This window comes from Peromyscus leucopus, chromosome 7 (genome assembly GCF_004664715.2).
Source record: "Peromyscus leucopus breed LL Stock chromosome 7, UCI_PerLeu_2.1, whole genome shotgun sequence".
NCBI classification, from domain to species: Eukaryota; Metazoa; Chordata; class Mammalia; order Rodentia; family Cricetidae; genus Peromyscus; species Peromyscus leucopus.
In genome coordinates this window covers 110,807,812-110,830,122 of record NC_051069.1, presented here as the reverse complement: position 1 = coordinate 110,830,122, position 22,311 = coordinate 110,807,812, and the positions used below count along the sequence as shown (strand labels likewise).

Below are 22,311 nucleotides of genomic sequence, written 5' to 3'. Positions count from 1 at the left end.
TAGGGACAGCTACCTCAGTACCCAAGTCCTTGCACCAGCAGGTTCCAGAAGATGCCAGGGCTGTGTCCAGGGTCCCAGGCTCTGGATGCTAGATACAGGGAGACCTAACCCACTGTCCCAGAGGTATGGAGCCTGGGTCTCATTTTGCCTAACTAAGGAAGGTCTGGAGGATTGGTTCCTCCCACCACATGCAACTCAACTTGCCTCCCTCAAGTGTGAGATACAACTGCCACCAAGTCCCACAGGTGAGTAGAACTGGATGGCAGTGGGGTTGGCCCTAGGCCAAGTCACTTCACAGTCAAACTCCCATAGCCCAATGTGCATGACTAGATCTGTTTCTGAGCCACAGACACACCCTGGGCACCTCCCATTTCACCCCTCACTGAAGCTCTTTCTCTTGGGCATTCCAGTGCAAGTCCAGAGCACCCCACGGTGGTTCCAAGGCAGACTGTACCTGTGCTGGCAGCTCCAGGTGGTCTTAGGGCGGGTAGGTATCAGATGGGGTGTCCCCGTCCCCTCCCATTTGTCTGTCTATATAGCACTCCGTTAACTCCTTCCTAGCAGCTCAGTATCTCAGACTCAGAACAAGTTTTGATATGATAAAAGCAATGTTAAAAGAAACCCAGCCAGACTTCAAAGTAGAAAGCCAGGGTTCCTCCACTTGCCTCACCCTGGATCCATTGGATGGGCGAGGGAGCAGGCACACAGAACTTGAGTGACCTACCCTTTGCCAGCTACCAGGATGGTGCCCGTTGCCCACAGCACTGCACCTCACAGATTTCCTTCCCAGCATCTAGTGCTGTGTCCCCAGCCCTAAGCCCTGCAGCTCCTGCCTCCTTCCAGCAGGAAACAGTTATCCAGGAGAAAGGCTAAAGGTCAGAGGATGAGGGCCAGTCGCTAAGTGTACAAACCCTGGAGCCTATGAGTACCATGCCTGATGGAGGAGTGCTTCCGTCAGTGACCAGATGATGTGGGCCCTGGGGGCTCCATGCCTGCCTTCATGCTCCACTCAAGGGTGATCTGAGGAGAAGGGGACCTGACAACCTAGAGCCTCTGCCGGGGCAGCCATGTTTCTCTGCCTTCAGTTTGGGAGCACACTTCTCTCCAAACCACAAAACAGAAGGAAGACAATTTTCTTAGCCCTGGGAAGAGTCTTGACCAGGTTTCTTCAAGTGGGCACCAGGACTGTGAACAGAGGTCTCCCCCTCAAGGACTAGTAAGGAGGCAGAGTGGAGCAGCTGAGCTGAGAAAGGACAGAGGAGAACTGGGCAAAGAACCAACTCAGGAGTAGGACACCCAATGTTGCACACAGAACATTTACCAAAACAGGCTGTGCATTGTCCCAGAAAAGTTTTGTACATTTTAAAAGACTGAAGCGATTGCATTCTGACGAAGACAGAATCCAGCTAGAAAATTCAGCAGGGACTGATACAGGAAATCCCAATACTTGGAAATTCAGCACCTTGTAAAACATCACAATTTAAAGATTTATTTTCATGTGTATGGAGTATTTGCCTGCATGTATATCTGTACACCATGTGTATGTCTGTCCAAGGAGGCCAGAAGGGGCTACTGGATCCTCTAGAACTGGAGTCACTGATCATCTGCAAGAGCAGCCAGTGCTCTTAACCATTGAGCCATTTCTCTATCCCTGTGGTTTACTGTGAAAGGATCTCTGACATTTCTGGGTAGAGAACAGATGACAGAAATAGAGAAACCCAAAGGAACTCTCGGTGAGTGGACCGTGTGCCAGCAGTAGAGGCCCAGAGGGGCAGCACAAAGGGCAGGTAAGGGGCGTTCAGGGTAGAGTGTTGGGATGAAAGAAGAGAGGCTGTGTGAGGCTAATGTGATTGTTAACACGTCTAGAATCCCCAGGAGCCTAGAGAACAATGAATATTAGTGCCCGTTGTTCAGGTGGGATTCCCGCCTCAGCCTGTGAGGGATTAGGTGGGAAGATCCCCCTAACTGCTAAGTTGAGAACCGGCGTATGTTGCTCTGCCTCCTGACTTTGGATCCTGCTGTAACCACTTTCCTAAGCTCCTGAGGCCGTGACATCATGGCCAGGACAGTGAGCTAAAATATACCTTAATCTAAAACTGTCTTTATCAGATATTTTATCTCAGCAACAATACAAATGACCACAGAAAATCAGTACTGAGAATTAGGCTCATTGCCACGATCCACTTGACAGTGTGCCCCTTAAGTCTTTGGGACTGTTTTGCGACAGGAATGTGAGTTTGAAACTTTGGGCCAGAAAATCTCTCGAATCTTATAAGCAGAGGTCAATAGGCTATTCTGGAAGGAACCTGGAAGACATGCATGCTGAGAGAGAATGAGGGCAGTGGAGGCCCCTTCGTGAGGTTCCAGAGGGACAAGGGTTATCCTAGGAACTGGGCTGGAGACCATTCACATTATATTCTAGCAAAGAATCCTTTTCATTCTGTCATCTCCCAAGCTCTGCAGTGCAGCTGAACTTAAATGAAAGGAAATGGACTGATGTGTTTGATGGAGGAAAGCCGGAGAAAGTAGAGCATTCAAGCTATGGCATGGTTACTTACCACAGTTAACATACCCAGAGTGAAAAACGAGCAAACAAGGCAAGAAGATGTAAAAAATTCACGGTTCGATGGGGAAAAATTCAAGCAATTTTAAAAGTCTCGGAAAGAACATGCCTACAGCAACTGCTGTAGCTGCTGAGCACCGAGGAGAAACTGGTGCTCTAGGTAGGGAGCCCCAGGGAAAGCCCCCACCCTGGGAAGGGTCTGCTTCGTGAAAGGACAGTGTAAGCTTATGACGCTACTGAAGGAGGGGTCCCCTGCTCAGGGTCAGCTCACAAAGGCCAGTGGTGCAAAGGCCCCAGGCTGCAGAGCTGGCTGGCCGCATTGTTCACACTGTACTGCTGAGGCCAGGCAGTCTGTGGCAGTTAGCGTCCCTAGAAGGCCCTGAAAGGCTACTATGTGAAGCTGTGAAGATGAAACCGTATTTGCAGTGAAGACTCAAGGATGTTGAGTTCAGAAGCATAGGACCTCTGCTGGGGAAAGAGAGAGGCTGTATGTGCAGCAGGGGCAGAGCTGGAAGCCCTTTGTAGCCCAGAGATTTCATTACCAGCCCCAGCTGCCAGACATGGCGCTATGTCTGTCTGTCTCACTTTGGTCTGGTCTTCCTTACCATGCACCCATGCTTCTCTTTGGGTATGGGGATGTTTACTCTGAACCACTGTATGTTGGGAGCATGTAATGGTTTATAGGTTAGATACTTTGAGCCTCAGATAAGACGTGGGCTCTGGACTTTTGAAAAATGTTGGAACTGTTAAAGACTATGGGGACTTTTGAAGTTGGACTAATGTACTTTGCATTGAGGTAGCCATGAACCTATGGAAAGGGGTAGGAAGTTATGACTTAAAATTGCTGTTTGGACATCAAGTTGGCAAGGGGTAGACCTGTAATGTCAGACTGACAGGGTCCAGAGTCACCTAGGAGACAATCCCCTGCCCATACCTGTGAGGGTTGTCTGTACCTAGCCTTTGGGGAGGTCTGTGAGGAATTACAGATTAGCTGAGGTGGGAAGACCTACTCTAACTGTGGACAAGTAAGGAGAGCTGAGCACCAGCATTCACCTCTGCTTCCTGGTGTGGACACAGCATCCTCAGCGACCTCAAGCTCCTGCCTGCATGCCTTCTCTACCACGGTGGACTTGACCCCTGAGCCAAAACAAACCCTGCCTTCCTCAGGCTGCCAGCCAGGCATTTTGTTGCTGGATGAGACAGATCGCTAATGCAGGCTGCTACCAAGAATTCTGGTTCACAGAACTTCTGCAGCTGCTATTTAATGGACAGCAAGAATGTCAAGGCAAAGTCTGTTTGGGGCTTGGAAGACTGCGATGCTCTCTGGATACATCTAGGTGTTCAAAGAGGGGTCTCAAATGTGACCCTGGGAGAGAGGTGGGTATGTCTGGAAGATTTGCTGGCACATAGTTTTGAGCCTGCATGAGTTGGTGAAAGTAAACTTTGACTCACCCCATTCTGAGGAGGGAGGAACAGTCTGGAAAGATGGGCCTTTTCCAGTCTGAAGAGCCCAACTTACCATTCTCATACGGGAATGAAGTTGGACCCTGGACAGTGACCGCCTATGGGCCAGGGGGAAGGCTGAGGAAAAAGATATTAACCAAAGACCTCTTTTTGGATGTGTGAAAACGGATTACGGAAATGGTTACACAAGCCACTGAATGCTCCGAGACCCACTGAATTGTGGGAGTCGGTGTGCCGTGTTGAGGAGCCTCTGAAGCCACCCTCAGATCTGTCCCCTGGGCTTTGCAAGTGGAGGTTATGGTGATTCAACTGTCATCTGCCCAGGACACTGAGTAGGGGGAGGGACCTAGCATGCAACCACTGTGAGGGGAGCAGGCTGGAGGGGAGCAGAGAGGCCGACAGTGAGGTAAAGGCACGTGGCTGCCCGAGAGAGCGCAGACCTTGGAACCACACTGGCTGAAGAAGGGCGGAACGTGCAGAGGCACAAAGGAAGGCTGCCGTTTGCTAAGTTAGGGATGAGCTGCGGCAGGAAAGGCAGACCAGCTACAGGTCTGCATCACTTCTGCTCAGACAGTTTTAAAGGAAACACTGCCCTCCGGATAGTATACTAGGCCACTCTGAGGCCACCTGACACTGGTGGACAGGACTTTTCCAGCCCCACCAAGCGATGGGAATGCAGGCCTGCGGGTAGCAAACTCTATCTCCTTGTGCTGGACTGGCATGTGCACAGCTATACTCATGAGAAACACCACAGACTCAGCTTCTGTTGCTGAACACCAGGATGTCACTTTATTATTGGATTACTTCCCACCTGTCACAGCCTGCCAATGCTCACACAAGGAGAAAGACTGGCCAGAACTAGAGGCAACTGACCAATCAGCCAAGTCTGTGTTCTCGGCGCACACCAACTCTGGCTCGGTAGGACATCTTTGTTCAGTCTCATGACTATTAAAATCGGTGTCAAGATTGTCACATCTTTAAATACAGATAGAATTCCAGAAGTACATAATTATATATATATACACACAGAAAAATACAAGACTAACTTTTCCCACAATATTTAATTTATACACTACTGTAACTCTATGTGACTTCTGAAGACAGGTTAGGGGACAAGTCACTTGGTTAGAGCAAGAAGTAGTTTGGTCCACTATTGGTGTGATGGTGTTCTGCTCCCTCCCCGTGACAACATCCCATGACATACAACACATGCACAGACATCCACTTGTCAACAAATGGGTAAGACACCACTCAACAGACATTTATGTACCCAAAGGGTCACCAACCACACACAACTAATAAGGCTATGATACAGCTCTGCAGCATAAATGGCCAACACTGCTGATCTAAAGTGAGCACCGTATATACACCTGAATATAAAAACCACTGGAGACCAAACGCATACAGTTGAGTTCAGAGGCGCCACTCCGAGGCTGGACGTGACCACAGAGGAGTATGTACATTACTTGGAAAACAGCTGCGACAAAGTTTATTGCAATGCCCCTTATAAACGTCTCTCCTTGCTCACACAGACGTGGTTCTCACTGTCTCTGTGAACCTCACTGGTTTCTGGCCCTTTGAAGATCCCTGCTTAAGAATTTCAAGCAAATATGTTCTATGGCTTCACCCACACATCTATCTTCATCGCGTTCAACTATATAAATGTCACGCTGAATGGGACGTAGCTTAAAGCACAAGCAGTTAGCCTAGGTCTAGGAAGTATCTTAAGTATCATTTTACTTAGTATAGTCAGGTTATACTGTGAAGTTCTGAGTAATATACATTAACCCTAAAGTAGCAGAGTCTGAGCAGGAAGAAAGTGACTGCCTGTGCCCTGCCCGCTCTGAGGTGCATGGTCAGTTGCACTCTGTCACCACTCAGAGTCAGGAGAGGAAGCTGGAGAGTGGGAGGCACTGGGCCCCGGACACCTGTCCCACAGGTCACTTATGCACTGCTTTCAAACCCTCTAGGGCACAGTGAAAAAACAAAACCAGCATCTGGGCTTCCCAAGATCAGGGAAGACAGTGCATCACAGAAGATGCCTTGGGAGATGATTATCAGTCCGGACTAGAACTCTGATCAGTGTGTGGCAGGAAGGCGGCACAGTGCCACAGACGGGCTACGGAGCACCACCCTTTCCTGCGTAGTTTCCCCTCAGCTGCTCTTTGCAGCTGAGCCCAATGCTGCCATGGAATGGAAGAAACCCGAGGCCACCTGCCACCAAGCTCCTGAACAAACCCAGGGAGTTCTGTTTAGTGTCAGCCTTGACTCTGCTGCACTGTAGCTACTGCAGCAGACCCTCCAGTCTCTCTTCTCCACACAGGTCTGAAGGAAACCCTGCTGTGTGTCCTGCAGGGGAAACTTACACAGAGCCTCCTCTTCTGTTGACAGACAGACACACTCTAGAGTTAAGACAAGAGTTCACCTCATCACCTCACAAAAGATTGTCTCCTGGTATTCTACGGGGAAGCTGCCTCACAAAGCTGAGTGGCTGACCTCACCTACTACATACAAGACATCTTTGTCAATGAAGATGTGAGAGCCCCAACTGTTTTCACACTATCGCTTAAGACAAACAGGTGTGGGCGCTCGAACCGTGGCTTGGTTCTTGGTGCACGGCCCTGGGTGGCTGGCAGCGGCTGGTGCTCCTCCCAGGCCTGTGGGCATCACCACGTTATTGCTTTGGTTCTGTCTCGGGCACCAGTGTGCCTCAGAGCATGGAGTTTCCCTATCACCGGAGGTCAGGGCGGGAATTTGGGCTTTTTCACAAGGAAACGAAAGCACTTTCCCTCCAGGTTAAGTGCAGAACATGAATTTCTAAGCGCTCCATTTACGCTGGGTTCCAGATATACAATTTCATCCTGGTCATCCACACTGAAATCATGAATGTAAAATCACACAGTAGACTTTTCGGCTGGAAAAGAAAAGTAGCGTGTAGCAGCATGCACAAAGACCATGCATTGTCACGTCAGAACAAATGAAGTGAGCGGAGCGCGCTTTACAGGTCAGATGACGTGGCAGCAGCTGGCCGGGCTGGAGGCGCACAGCAGCCCTTCCTTGCGGCTGCGCTGGATGTTCACCGAGATGGTCTTTTCGCACAGAGGTAGCTGGAGCACGTTGTTCCGCAGCTTCTTGGTCCTCACGGGGTCCAGGTCAGCAGAGGGGCCGGGGCCCGGGGTGCTGATGCACATCTTCCACGTGGACTTCTCCTGCACCTTCACGCTGGAAAACAAGGCCTTCTGCGGGTCCAGAATGTACTTGGCGCCGTGCAGCTGCGAGCCGAGGCACAGGCTCACAAGTTTGAGGCTCTGCACAAGCTCCGCACCGCGTGGAGCGGCGGAGGCCGAGGCTGGGGAGGCCGAAGAGGAGTCGGGGCCCGCGCAGCGCCTGGAGGAGCCTGCTGCACCTGATGGGGTCCCGCCTGAGCCGCCCTGGCCGCCACCGCCCGTGCCCTGCTCGCCCGGGCTGGTCTTGTCCACCCCACCGCCGCTGCTCGGCTTGCTCTGGCCGCTGCCGTCGCCCTCGCTGCCCGGCGGCCCCTCGCTGCTGTCGCGCCGGTGCCATGAGTAAGCGAAGCCGCTGTCCTTGTCCAGCCGCCGGCGGCTCTCGGAGTCGTCGTCGCTGGTCTCCGAGCTGCTGCAGCTCGAGCCGCGGCCCTGGCTTTTCCGGCGGTGGTAACGCTTGTGCACGGTGCCCGGAGAAGCGATGTTCATCTTCAGCCGGCTCAGCTTGGGCGGCAGGTTCTCGTCCATGTCGAACTCGTCGTCGGACTCGCCCTCCTCGAAGATCTGGTTGAGCACCGGGGCACTCTTTCGAGACGTCAGGCGGTTAGTGACCGACGGCTTCCGGCGCAGCACCACCTGCGTGGACAGGGACACGGGCCTCTTGTCCTCCTCGTCCTCCTCCTCATCTTCCTCCACCCTGAAGAGGCACTTCCGCCCACTGGCAGCAGCAGGCTTCAGGCTCGCGGGCGGCACGGTGGACAGCGCTGGCCCAGCCAGCTCTGGGAGCTCGTCCTTCTTGGCCGAGTCGCACAGGCCTTTGCCCCTGTGTCCATTAAGGACATTGTCAGCAGCCCGAGCAGGGGACTGTGGGACTGTGGCGTGTGACAGAGGGGTGGCAGTGAGGTCATCCTCAAGGTCTTGGGGCACGTCGATTTTGGTTGGCCATGACTGCCTGTGTGACAGAGGAAAAACACCGTCATGTAGCCGCTCCCCAGCGGCCCAGGGTGAGGACCTGTCTTCCGGGCCCCTGTGATCCCAGCACCATCGCCTCGGTGGATGGAGGCTGGATTAGCTCCGGATCACTGCCCAGCAATCCCTGCACACACGGCAGAGAAACCCGTTTCAAACAAGGTGGGAGAAATGAGGCCCTCCAGTCACACGCCCCCCCCCCACACACACAGTTGCATACACACAGAGCCAGGACAAAACCCACAGATGTGAAAAGCATTTCAGGTCCATCATCAAGGACACCAGAGGGGAGATGTGGCAACTTCATCACACCACAGCTGTCGGAAAAGAACATGGGGCACAAAGACGTTGGGGAAACACAAGCTCTCCCTAAACCTCACTACACACTTCCACATATACCTGAATACATATACCCATGCATACACATGCACACCTGCATACATGATCACACACGTACACCTTCATACATGCTCATATACACACAAACATGCTCACATACATACACTATCATCTACGCATATACACACACGCACACCTAAATACAAACATCCAGATACAATCTCTCACATATACACACATGCACGCATGGACAGACTCACACACACATGCTCATCACACATACCATCTACACACACACACACACACACTGGCTCTCACAGTGTGAGCCAGATGAGATTCACCTGGAATGCCAACGCAGACTTCATGGAAGGTATGAAAGCTTGGCATTGATCAGAGTAAATAGAAATGGATAGCAGACTTAAATGCAGAGTAATGCAGACAAATCTGTAATTAACAGCCTTGCTAGTATAAACACTTAAGTCTCAATACCCACACGAGGGTACCGGATAGCAGAGTTGTTAATTAGACATTGTCTTTCAATCTGGAGGTGCTGGTGTAGGAGGGGCTCTAGACTGCCTGAGGTTCCTGATGCTCTTCTCTGTTGAGGGAAGGTGGACACCAGAGGCTGTATTCACAGCAGCTGCCTTCATAATGACCTCTTCATTTCATACCAATTAAGACTACAGCTGTAAGGTATCTTTGCACAGACTGGTTCTCAGCAGCTGTGGGGAGGAAGAACCACCAGCTGCCCTGGCCACTGCTGGAGGTCAGTAGAGCTTACAGCCACCAAGTGAGGGAAGAACCAGCCAGACAGAGCACAGGACCTGCAGTCAGGCCACAGAGGAGCAGCAGCAGCCTGGCAGGACCCACCGAGGAGCCACACCCAGAGATAGCCTTGGCAAACACCTGGTGAACACTCTCTCCACCACTGGCTGTCACTGTGAAAAAAATCATACTGGCCGCTCACCTTTCCTGAGCATATGACACATGACTCACCTGTCCAAAATGGTGACACTTGGCAGCCAACAGGGCAAAGATCGTATCTTAATGGAAGAGAAGAAAAACCACTAGAGAAAATGCAAATGAAACTGAAAAAAAACGATGGAGAGTGCATGGAGGGAGAGTTTACTCATGTCAGCCTCTGAGAACCTGTGCAGGCCATTTTCTGAAATCCACAAAGGAGGTGTTCTAGCTACTTCCTTCTGCAGGTAAAGAACCCAAGACTGGTCACACAGGCGTGAAGGACAGTGACTGCTGACCCTCAGGGCAGGCTTCACTCCATCAGTGAAGGCTCTGGTCGGTGGCTCCAACAAGGAGCCCTGCCTAGTCCACTGAGCCCCTCCTCACCTCAGGAGGTCAACAGTGGTACTCAGCTAAATCAGAGATGTTATATCTTCCTGAGATCCAACAGCTAATAAATCAACTAACTGATCTAGCTGTCCAATCTCTGAAATCCTAAATGCCCCGTTTAAAAAATTCTTCCAAGTAACTGAAGTCGCACTGCTCTTGGAAGGAAGTCTTAAGGGACGGAAGAGGTGGGGCACCAGGTACTGGGAACCACCCACCTCCAACACACAGCATTGGAGCAGGTGTCCCCTCTGTGGAGGCAGCTGTCATCCCCACGAGGGTGAGGACCCTCCTAACCTGCAGAATTATGAAGCATCAACAGACAGTTCCCTATTTCAAAACGTTAACTTACTAATATCAAACAGGTGTTTTTCTCACCTAAACTGGGCCTTGATGTTGCTGGGGCTTGAGGATCTGGTCTGTATTTCTTTCTCTTGCTTTTCTCTCAGGATCCTTTCAGCAAGTAAGAAGTAAGTGGCTGTGATGTGGTTGTACCTGTTGGTTTCCAGGGCTCTAAAGAAACAAAGCAAGAGCAATCAGAAGTCACACAGCTAGGTTTTTACAAGATTATACACAACACAAAACACACACACACACACACACACACACATATATATGAGAGAGAGAGACATACACATACACATACATACATACATACATCCTAATGAAATCCAGTATCTGGGAAGCTTTTAAAACAAGACAAAAATAGCCGGGCGGTGGTGGCGCACACATTTAATCCCAACACTTGGGAGGCAGAGGCAGGCGGATCTCTGTGAGTTCGAGGCCAGCCTGGACTACCAAGTAAGTTCCAGGAAAGGCGCAAAGCTACACAGAGAAACCCTGTCTCGAAAAACCAAAAAAAAAAAAAAAAAAAATTATATATATATATATATATATATATATATATATATATATATATTAGAAAGAACTAAACCCTGTAGTTACTTAGGTTGTTACTGAAATCCAAAAACAGCAACTGAATAAAAATGTTCAGATCAGTGAGAAAAGAGCAAACTGCTGATGTAGCTGGACCAATGTCAGCATTCCAGACACAAGAAAAGGCAAGAGGCTTCTAAGAGCATGTGTGTTTTCTGGAAACATGGCTGGCATGTGGAACTGATTTTTGCTGAGGAGGATCCTTTGCTTCCATGAGAAGAATGGACTAAAGACACCCTGTGAGCCACGGTCAATCAGAAGGTTGGAGGTGTTTTTACTTTGAATGCAATCTAGAGGGTGCACTCTCTCCCTTTCCTTGAGTAAAATCATGTGTTCATCCATTTAAACAATAGTACTCACAGAACACCATGCCAGGCTCCATGGTGGCTAAGTGCTGGAGACACAACAAACAGCACATGGTCTTGCCCACCTCCTGCAGCTGGCTGTCATGGGACAACCTCACAAGGCTTAGAAACACACAGCTCTGGTTTCTGGAAGCCTCTGGCTCGGGAAAACTGCAGTATGCATGAGAAATACAGGTTCAAGGTCACTCTGAAACATACAGGGCACAGCTGCTGGGGAAGAGTCCTGGGGTGAGACTCAGGGAAGAGAGACTTCTCAGATGGGTTCTTGAGAAAGCAGCTGTCTGTGTTCAGGGGACAGCCTTTAAGACACGTGGGCCTTTCAACTCAGGAACTGCTCTCAGAATAAGCAGATTCTCAGAGCGTGAGCAGTCAGCAAGAAGTGAGACTGTCTGGAAGCCAACTACTTGGCAAGCGGCAGTCACCTGTGGGCTTGTAAGAGTGTGCAGGTCTGACACACCACTGCACACATAGCTACATAAGCGACTCCAAAAATGGAAAATGCTTTCTACACACCCTGAGAGCGAGTGTCCCGCACTTGATCAGGTCACTTAGGTGGGTGGACACCAACCAGGGGACACACTCAAGCACCTGAGATCCTGCAGGAAACTATCGCTAAGATTAAAAGCTTGGCTTTATTTCTGAAAACCTTTATTTTTACTGTACTAAAGCTACTCTAAAGGGGTGTGTCCTTTCTACAGATATCTTTCCCAGAGACCAGAGCTCCCACTGGACACGTCTGTTAACAGCCAACACACAAGGTCTCCATGTCAAGCCTGTGCCCACTTCTTTCCCAGGTCAGGGAATCTGCGATCCACAGCAGACCCAAGTGGCCACCCCATGGTTACTTCTTACTTGCTTCCCTGAGTTGGGGCATCTTTTTCATTAAACACATTAAGTAACTGCTGCTCTTCATCTGTGGAAGTGCTCTATTTTTCAGACAGGGTTTCTTACCAAACTGACTCATCACTAGAACAGAGCAGAAGTACTGTCACTCTGCACTTTCTGGAAGTTCTGCACTACTGAAGTTACAAAAACGGCTCTTGTTTTGATGGATCTATGTGATATGCGGGTTTCAGGATGCTGCAGAGACCCCAAGGAGTAGACAGCAAATCCTTTGGGCTTGGGGCCACTCTGTCCTGTTACGTACAATGCAGTCAGAGAGCACATAACAACCCCACTGGAGCCACACACAAAGGCATGCCTGAGCCTGCCACGGTGCCCTGACCTCTGCACTCACAATGGGACCGAGGAACGATGGGGACATTCTATGAGACACGACCCATCCTCTTCCACACCACTCTACAGGCATCAAGAAAGGCCAGGGTACCTAACCCACTGACACCATCTGGCAACGGCTTACCTGCCCACTAGAATAAGAAGAAACAAAGTTCAAGTGCCAGATCCTAGGCCATGAATGCTGGAGGACAATGATACAATGGTTGCCAATGAACCCATCCATGCTGTGGTTTAAATGTGGAATGTCCCCACAGGCTCGTGTTTGAACACTTGGTCCCCAACTAATGGCATGTCTGGGAAGACTATGGCACCTTTAGGAAGTGAAGAACTGGGGAAGTGGGCCACTGGGGGCAGACCTTGGAGTTTTATAGCCTGGCCCCAATTCCTGTTTACTCTCTGCTTCCTGATGGCAGATGCAGTGTGACTAGTCAGCCTCCTGAACCTGCCACATGCCTTCCCCACCAAAATGGACTATATCCCCTCAACTACAGGCCAGAACTAAATCCTTCCTCACTTCAAATGCTATTTGTCAGGCACTACTCAGTCACAGTAATGAGAAAAGCAAGCAGCATGACCCGTCACTGTCTCCAGTACTGACAAACACAGACGTACTCTACGATGGCGTCCCGGTCTGCAATGTCCCCGAGCACCATACGCTGGATGATGCTGTTGTGCTCCTCTTCTGAGAGGTTCTTGTAGGACACGAGGGGGATGTTGTACTTTGTGGCTGGTGAGGGGTCCACTCCCTGGAGCCAAGGGTGGCTTTCGATCTCTTCCAGAGAGGCTCTCCTTTTGGGGTCTCTCTGCAGCATTCGTGTGATCAGGCTGTGAAGGAAGGAAGCAAACTGTTTGTAAAGAATAGTAATGACGAGTGTCACCAACAAGCACTGTTTCTTACACAGTCACAGTTTCTAGGTCCATTGACAAATGAGAATCTGGTGCCACCAATTTATAAAATAAAACAATCTCAGCCTCCTGGTGTACTGCTGAGGAACATAACTCCCCACAGTTTAAAAGTACCCGGAGATATCAGTTTCTGCCCCTTAATAACAAGCTGGTCTAGTACACATCAGACACAGCATTCCAGCTTGTTTCACAGGACTGAATGACTCTCCTGATGAAAATAATGCCATGTAAAAACTTTTAAGGAATGTATTGACAAAAAATAAACAAGGAGTACTTGATAACTGAAAACAGGAACCATGGGGACAAACAGCTGGTAGCTTCAACTGTTCCCTGCTTTGCGTGGAAGGCTACACTGGGTTCATGCTACTGAGTACAACGGGCAGGGACCAGTGATGGTAGGTCACGGAAAGCTCTTGGAAAGCAAGGGGACTGACTCCATCTCAGTGCCCAGTGAGAAATGAGAGAGCGCCGCTCCAGAGCAGGATGAGAAGGAAGCCTGTGAGCACAGCACTGGCTCTGGAAAGCACACAACTCTTTCTGTAGAATGTAACTTAAAAGAATTTCTGAACAACGTTTCAAAAACTAGTACAGATCAAACCCACAAAGGAAATAAGGGAGCCATCAACGAGACCTCAACAGCCAATCATAATGCTGAACAGGCAGCACAGACTGACTGTTCAATGTGCTTCTGATGGAAACAAAACTTGAAAATAAGCAAAATTATGCTAGACAATCTTGAGAAAAAAAGGGGGGGCTTCTAAAAGTGAAAAATAACCATTGTAATTGAAAAAATTAAACAATGGACACATTTAAAAAATTAAATGTAAGAAAATTCATGAGATGAAATACAAAGCCCAGAAGACACTTGTCTGTAGGCTGAGATAGAAAATACTAAGAATGAAACATGAGACAGAGTGGGAATAGCTAACAGGCATAAACCAGAGTTCCAAGAGGGCAGGAAAAAAGAGGGAAAAAAGCACATTTGGGAAGGTAGTAGCTGAGAATTTTCCAAATTCATGAAAGAATGTACATCATAAGCTAGGGAGCTTAACACAGTCTAAGCACAACACACAGACGCTCCAAGAGAAAACCATAACTCTAAAGCAGGAGCTGTAAGGCAGACAGCTGACTTCTCGATGCAGCAATGGATTCTGAGATGTACTGGAAGGACATCCAGAGCAGAGAAAGAAGAACCAGGGCCCAGGGCTTTCTAGTTAGGGGATGACCTTCATGGACACACAGCATAAAGACATTCCTAGGAAGCATTAACCACCAACAGCAAAAGAAAATATGAAGGATGTAATTTTGGTGGAAGAGCGTAATTCCAACTGAGAAGGATGTTAGCAATGACCATGTTAAACATCTAGAAGATTATCAACAATTTCTGACTATGTAAAATAATTTGTAGAGTTAGGAAAAGATTACTAAAGTATTAGATGATAGTTAAAATATTAGGAGTTTAAAATGTCTTAGAAGACAATAGAGAGAAGTATTAATTGTAGATTTTTAAAACTAAAATAATAGCCTACAACTCCCCAGTTAGCTGAAACATGAGATAAATGACAGAAAAGGGAAAATCTCCACCACCCTCCAGAGCAGAAGGTAAGATAAGAGGAGGCGTGTACAGAGATAGACCACACCCACATCTCCCACCGACCCCACCCACTTCTCCCACCGACCACACCTACTTCTCCCACTGACCACATCCATTTCTCCCACCGACCACACCTACTTCTCCCACCGACCACATCCACTTCTCCCACTGACCACACCCACTTCTCCCACCGACCACACCCACATCTCCAGCTGACCACACCCACTTCTCCCACTGACCACATCCACATCTCCCACTGACCACACCCACTTCTCCCACTGACCACACCCATATCTCCAGCTGACCACACCCATATCTCCAGCTGACCACACCCACTTCTCCCACTGACCACATCCACATCTCCCACTGACCACACCCACATCTCCCACCGACCACACCTACATCTCCCACCGACCACACCTACATCTCCCACCGACCACACACAACAAATGTATATGGAACAAGCTCCAAAGCTGAAAAGACAGAAACTGCAATGAGATCAAGGAAGTCCTAAGTCCAGACTATTCAGAAAGGTGAGAACTCACACACAGAACAAGCAGCATTACTCTCTGATATAAACTGATGCAGAGGGATGATTCAATTAATCAGGAAGACAGTTTTCAACCTACCTGCATCTAATAACTTTACCTCAAAACTCTCAAAACAAAAACTGATAAACCTTAAGGAATAAAATAAAGCCACAGTCACAGTGGATGATTATTTCAGTAGGTGAAGAAAACTCTGGATGCAAACAATTTTTTAAAATATAACTAATGGGCTTGACCTCAAAGATGTATACAGACCTCTGACCCCAACTTGAAAATAACTCTATCAAGAACAAGACTCTAACAATTATCTTCATGATAGGCATAAACAAGCCTCAAAAATTTGAAAACATGGCAACACAGACTGTATTCTTTGATTATAATGTAACTTGGAAATCAAAAGCAACAGCTGACTAGAAATAAAACCACCTGTAAACAAGACAGGCATCAAACAAGACAATGAACAGAGACTACTGACCAAATCCAGTCTGGTGAAGCTAACCTGTTCCAGAAGCAATTTACAGTCCTAAATATTTTAATGGTAAAAGAAATTCTGCAGCTGAATAACCAAGGTTCAGAATACCAGAGTCAGCTCCTGGGTCAGGGAGAAGAATTAGCACCAACAGGACAGGCAGGAAGCATCAGAAGCCAGTCCTGTAAAGAGACAGAGGAAGCCCTGGCTTCAGCCTGATGACGACAACAGGAAGCGGCACAGAGACGACAGCACTCCAGTTAGTAAAGCCACCAAAATCCTCAAGGCCAGGACCTTGAAAAGTTAATGGTCAAGTTCTTTAAAATATACTACTTAGCAAAACACACTAGAAAGAGTTGGGTTTTTTGTTTTGTTTTGGTTTGGTTTTTTTTGAGACAGGGTTTCTCTGTGTAATAGCCATTGAAAATGGCTGTCCGGGAACTCACTCTATAGCCCAGGCTGGCCTGGAACTCACTCTGTAGCCCAGACTGTCCAGGAACTCACTCTATAGCCCAGGCTGGCCTGGAACTCAAGAATGCCTGCCTCTGCCTCAGGAGCACAGGGATTAAAGGCGTGTGCCACCACCGCCGCTGTCGCTTTGTTCTGAACAGTCTTTTAGTTATTAAAAACAATCCTCCTAGGAGGGAGACATGGAGGCAACATCTCAGATCTTAGGAAAAGGAGCATCCATGTTGATTCTATAACCTGTAGGCTTTCAAGTGATGCAGTTGATGTAAAGTGAGATTTGTTTTTGTTTGTTTTCAACTGGGGACGGAGAAGAAAATCTTGAGCTACAAATACCCAACCTGCACCTGGTATAGACCTGCTTCCTAGGAGAAGAGTAAGAGCAAGAACCTAAAGCTACCACCACAACTGTTGTTTTAAAATGGTGGGAAGGAGTCACACCATACAAGAGGGCCCGTGTAGGAGGGGAGGGGAGAGAGAAGGGGCAGAGAAGAGAGCAGGGACCGGGGACCGAGAGTGAAAGAAAAGAGAAAGAAAGAGACTGGAGGTGGGCAAGGCCCATTTTTTATAAGGAAACATATTGAATGCACACTGGGGGGTGCTCTTAGTGGCTGCAGCTGAGGTTATATCCTGTCAGGACCCTAAGGGCAAGCCAGTACAGCTGCCTGAATGCTAACCACCACCACCCAAACGTGCATGCGCGCGCGCGCACACACACACACACACACACACACACACACACACACACACCACACACACTTAGCTTCCTTTGTCCTATAGCACAAAATCACCTACACACACACATGGCCTGCCATTTTTGACAGCTAAATACCACCACTACCACCACCCACCCACCCACCCACCCACACCCACATCCAGATTCCAGTGTGCTCCAACCTAAAATCACCACAGACACCAACACACCTCCAGTATGCGCCAAATGAAATACTGCCAACATACACATACATAAACAGAGCCTCCCATGTGCCCCAGCCTAAAATCACCAACACACACACACACACACACACACACACACACACACACCACAGATACTTGCAGATTCAGGTGTGAGCTAACCTAAAATCAACAACAACAAGCACACAGGACCTCTGAGTACTTCAGTGTAAAACCATCATGACCAACATAAATATATACACAGCCTTCCATACGCTCCAGCCTAAAATAAACAACCACCAATACAGGAGACAGCACTTCCCATGTGAGCTGGGCTAAAATCATCATCACACCTACACACACCAAGCCTCCCATGTGCTGCAACCTACAATCACCCCCATCACACACAGCCTCCTGTGATCCAGCCTAAAACCATCACAACCAACACAGAGAACCTCCTATATGCTACAGCCTAAAATCACCACCACCAGCAACACATAAACAGCCTCCATGTGCTCCAGCCCCAAATCACCACCAGCACCATCACACAGAGCCCTGCCTATGCTCTAGCCTAAACTACACGCTTTACTCTACTTCACATAATTTTCACAGTAACTCCTAAGGACACTGTACCACGCTCACATAAGTACTTGAATCCATAGAGTTGAATGCCCAAGTTGGGACTCCACCTGAAAGCGAACCCCCAATCTGTCAGAGCTCTTCCTTACAGCTGGCAGGAAAAACTCAAAATGTTGATGCAGAAAAAAATGTTTTAACTGGTAACTCCAATCTTAGCTGGTTCATTTAAAAATATCACCAGCTTCAAACAGCTCTTTTCCATGACTGCATCTCTGACTGCACAGGTGACGGTACTATGATTCTGAAAACTCAAAGGGAGAAACCCCAAAGCCAGTCAGTGCTGATTTCCCACAGAAGAACATACCAAAGCACAACCTTTACTCTACTGTGGAAGGATGTATGCTTATAAGACATGCTGCTATTAAGACATGCTACCACAAGACCGTCAGGAGGAACCCTGCAATGACATGCTCCTGCCAAAAAGGAAAGCCAACTCTTTTCTGGAATCTCAAACAGTTCCAAACAGTCTTGCTTTTTTGCCACTGAAGAAAAAGGCAGCTGCCAGGAAAGGTCTTAACCACCACTTATGGAGGCTGAAAAGGCAAAATGGATTTCTTGAAAACATGGGTTAAGAAATAAGCAAGAATGTTTTGTACTCTTCTGTTGAATTTCTTATCAAACACTACTGGGTGGCCCCAAAGAGTAACAGTAGAAACATTAATCTCGTAAAGTAAATGAACTCAAATCCTTGCATGCTGAAGGTATGTTAGGTGTTCTTGATGAGTTGGTGATTCAACAGTTTCTATTTAATGGTGTGGTGCTATGTGCACATGCTCTACTTACTCCCTGCACCCTGCAGACACACGGGGTGGCACAGTGTACTTGCAGTCCATGATCATGGTCAATGTCTCGCTGTCGTTGGCCTCTTGGAAGGGTGGCTGCCCACACACCAGCATGAAAAGGATCACGCCCAGGCTCCATATGTCTACAAACCAAAGAAAACATTTAAATACCAGAGTATCTAGAAAACCAGGAACATTAGGATGAAGAAAGGTAGGCTAACAAGTATTTTATCCTTAAAGTAAAAATATACAAAGCAAACTGCAAAACCTCAGCAGAACCAGAGGGATTAGCCTGTCTAATAGGAGGAGAACTAGGAAATTAGTGTGCCCAGGCTTCTAAGCCAAGGGACAAGGTCTGCTTTCCCCAACTGACTACAGCACACCCAGCATTAAAACTGTGAGGCTGGAAAGGATTTGCCTGAGGTCAGCATTATCTCAGTTGTTCTCTACCTCACTCTGGGGTGGTAACTGGGTCACACAATTCCTGAGAGTTATAGATGAAAAAACTGCAGCTCAAAGGCAAGCAAAATATGGCTATCACACAAACCAAACAAAAGCCCAAACTGAGCCGGGCGGTGGTGGCGCACGCCTTTAATCCCAGCACTCGGGAGGCAGAGGCAGGCGGATCTCTGTGAGTTCGAGGCCAGCCTGGTCTACCAAGTGAGTTCCAGGAAAGGTGCAAAGCTACACAGAGAAACCCTGTCTCGAAAAACCAAAAAAAAAAAAAAAAAAAAAGCCCAAACTGGGTCTGTGCCATATACACAGTAGAACAAGACTCAAAGTTTAAGTGCTCAGCCTGCAAACAGTAAGAGCTGCTCAACAGAAAGGGTAAGACACGTGAGGCTGGTAGAGACAGCTCAGCTGTGAGGAGCACTGGCTGCTCTTGCACAGGACTGGAGTTTGAGTCCCAGCACCCACATGGTGGCTAATAGCCTCCTGTAACTCCAGCTCCAGAGGATCTGATGCTCTCTTTTGGCCTCTGTGGGCACTGCACTCATATGTGCATCCCCCAACACACGTTATTTAAGAAGTGTGTGTGTGTGTGTGTGTGTGTGTGTGTGTGTGTGTGTGTGTGTGTGTGTGTTTTAAAGGAGAAGGAGTAAGTTTCTTGTCATTAAACTATCCAGGTATTGCCCAGCTTTGGACAAGCTGTTGTCCTAACAGGACCCTACTCAGTGTGAAACTGCATGAACTAACATCTGCTCACACACATTTCAGGCAGCTTTCTGGATACATGGGCTCAGAGGAGAACTGAAGCACCGTGGGGTACGCCATGCCATCATACCTGCTAATAGGCAACTGCTGTTTTCATGTAAGCCTAAAACACCCCAAAGAATGGAAGTTCCAAGCTAAGAAAATTAAAATTGTTAATCAAATATCATTTCCTTGGTCCAAATGAAAAAGGAGGGCATCAAGTGAGAATCTACCTCGGTTGTGTTGTCGCACTTTGCTGTGGGTGTGCTCATGAAAAGCCACTGAAATTAAGGTACACACACAGACCACTCAGTCTAATCCCTAGGACATGTCTGGCCCTGCTCTCAACACTGGCTGTCTTGGTCTTGGACCTCAGAGATTTCTTACTCAAATAACTTCAGTAATGACAAATAGCCACTGAGAAGTATTGAAAATCTCCATTCTAGTCAGATCTTAATAAGGTTTTTAAAGGAAATGTATGTAACTGATTTTTAATTTAAACTCTCCTTGTACAACTTTTAAAAGATTTATATGTATGTGTATGAGTGTTTTGCCTATATGTATGTATGTATGCCACATTCATGCAGTGCCATGGAGGTCAGATGAGTGTTGGATTGCCTGGAACTGAAGTTACAAACAGCTCAGCGTAATGATAGTCATGGAATCACCCTCTGAAACTGTAAGCCCACAATAAAATCTTCCTCCTATAAGTTGCCTTGCTCTCTAGCACATGAACACTTTTTGTCTACTGCATGGTTAGAGGGGCAACTAAGAAAGAGATCAACACAACAAGTCTGGCTAGTGCTTCTATCGTTTCTCTATACAGAACCACTTAGAAGCCGAGGAACTTAGAATACAGCCTTAACTAGGTAATGTGCAAAATTTTGAAGCATTTCAATAAGAACCACATGGTAACACAGCAGACAGCTTCAGAAGTAGACAGCCCTCCCATGAAGAAGAGGGATGCACAGGTTTGTATTTATCACCACAAGGTATCTTCACCGATGTATGTAGTAGCATCGTGTAGGAATCTACAGACCCCTACAGTAGATACACAGGGATGTCTGTGAAGGCCTATTCTAGTGCCTTCTGTTGCTGTGACAAAATACTGAAAGAAAGCAACTTACAAGAGCCCAGGATTCATCTGGCTGACACTCTGGGTTACAGGTCATCGGTGATGGAAGTTAGGGCCAGAACTCAAGCAGAGACTTGAAGGCAGAACACTGTGGGCTAGCTCACTCTCTGGCTCATGATTAGTTAGCTTTCTTATACAGCCTAGGGTCACCTGCCCAGGTAATGCCACCCACAGTTGGTTGGGCCCTCCCACATCAATTAATAAGACAATCCCTCACAGACATGCCCCACAGCCCAACCCAATAAAGACCATTACTCAACTGTGAGACTCTTTTATGTGATTCTAGGCTGTGTCAAGTTGACAGTTAATGCTAAGACAGTCGCATAGCAGTACTATTATCATAGATACACAAGGACTCAGTGTTCTAGAGTTGATATGGGGTGTCCTGGAACTGAGCCTCTGTAGACACCGAGGACTGTGTTTCTATTCCAGATTTTTTGTTCTTTTCTCTTTTGTCCTTGAATGATTTTACTTTTTACAATATAAGGGCCAAAGGAAAATGATAAAAACAGGCTACTAGCCCGGCGTGGTGGCACCTACCTAATATACCAGCACTCAAGGCTGATGCAGGTATAAAGGCCACAAGTTGAGATCAGATCGAGAGAGAACTCATCTCACAACAAAACAATGACCAATGACAACAAATAGACCATGAAACAAATGTTGGAATATTCACAAATGATTTTAAAATGTGTGGATTTGGCTGGAAGGATGCCTCAGTGATTAAATGCTTACTCTGAAAGCATTAAGACTGGAGTTGAGCCGGGCGATGGTGGCGCACACATTTAATCCCAGCACTCGGGAGGCAGAGGCAGGCGGATCTCTGTGAGTTCGAGGCCAGCCTGGGCTACCAAGTGAGTTTCAGGAAAAGGCGCAAAGCTACACAGAGAAACCCTGTCTCGAAAAACCAAAAAAAAAAAAAAAAAAAGACTGGAGTTGGTATCCCCAGAACCTACATAAATGTCAAATGGGCATGATAGCCTTCCTATATCTATCCTTGCAAAGTGGAGATAGCATCCCCATAATAAGCTGTCTAGTGATTAGCCATATCTAGAGATTAGCCAGATCAGGGCACTCTGGTTTGATTAAGAGACCATGTTTCACTGAATAAGGTGGAAGAGCTATCATGGGTAATTCTGCACATCAACCTTGGGCATCCACATATATGTGAATACACACACACACACACACACACACACACACACACACACCACACATAGAAAAAAATGTGTGACAGTAATC

The 22,311-nt window shown here is 47.8% G+C and overlaps 1 protein-coding gene across 6 annotated transcripts in view; it reads right to left on the bottom strand.

The window, feature by feature from the left end:
* Nucleotides 1-4,791: 4,791 nt before the first annotated feature.
* Nucleotides 4,792-22,311, bottom strand: part of Snrk (SNF related kinase) — a 55,433-nt gene continuing 37,913 nt past the window's right edge. For all 6 annotated transcript variants that reach the window (XM_028890439.2, XM_028890438.2, XM_028890440.2 and 3 more), the window contains 4 exons: nucleotides 18,742-18,883; nucleotides 13,056-13,268; nucleotides 10,285-10,419; nucleotides 4,792-8,203 (listed from right to left, as the gene is read on the bottom strand). In XM_028890439.2, the coding sequence (XP_028746272.1) occupies nucleotides 7,033-8,203; nucleotides 10,285-10,419; nucleotides 13,056-13,268; nucleotides 18,742-18,883 (1,661 nt within the window). In that variant the 3' untranslated portion in view covers nucleotides 4,792-7,032. The remainder of the gene's footprint in view (nucleotides 8,204-10,284; nucleotides 10,420-13,055; nucleotides 13,269-18,741; nucleotides 18,884-22,311) is intronic.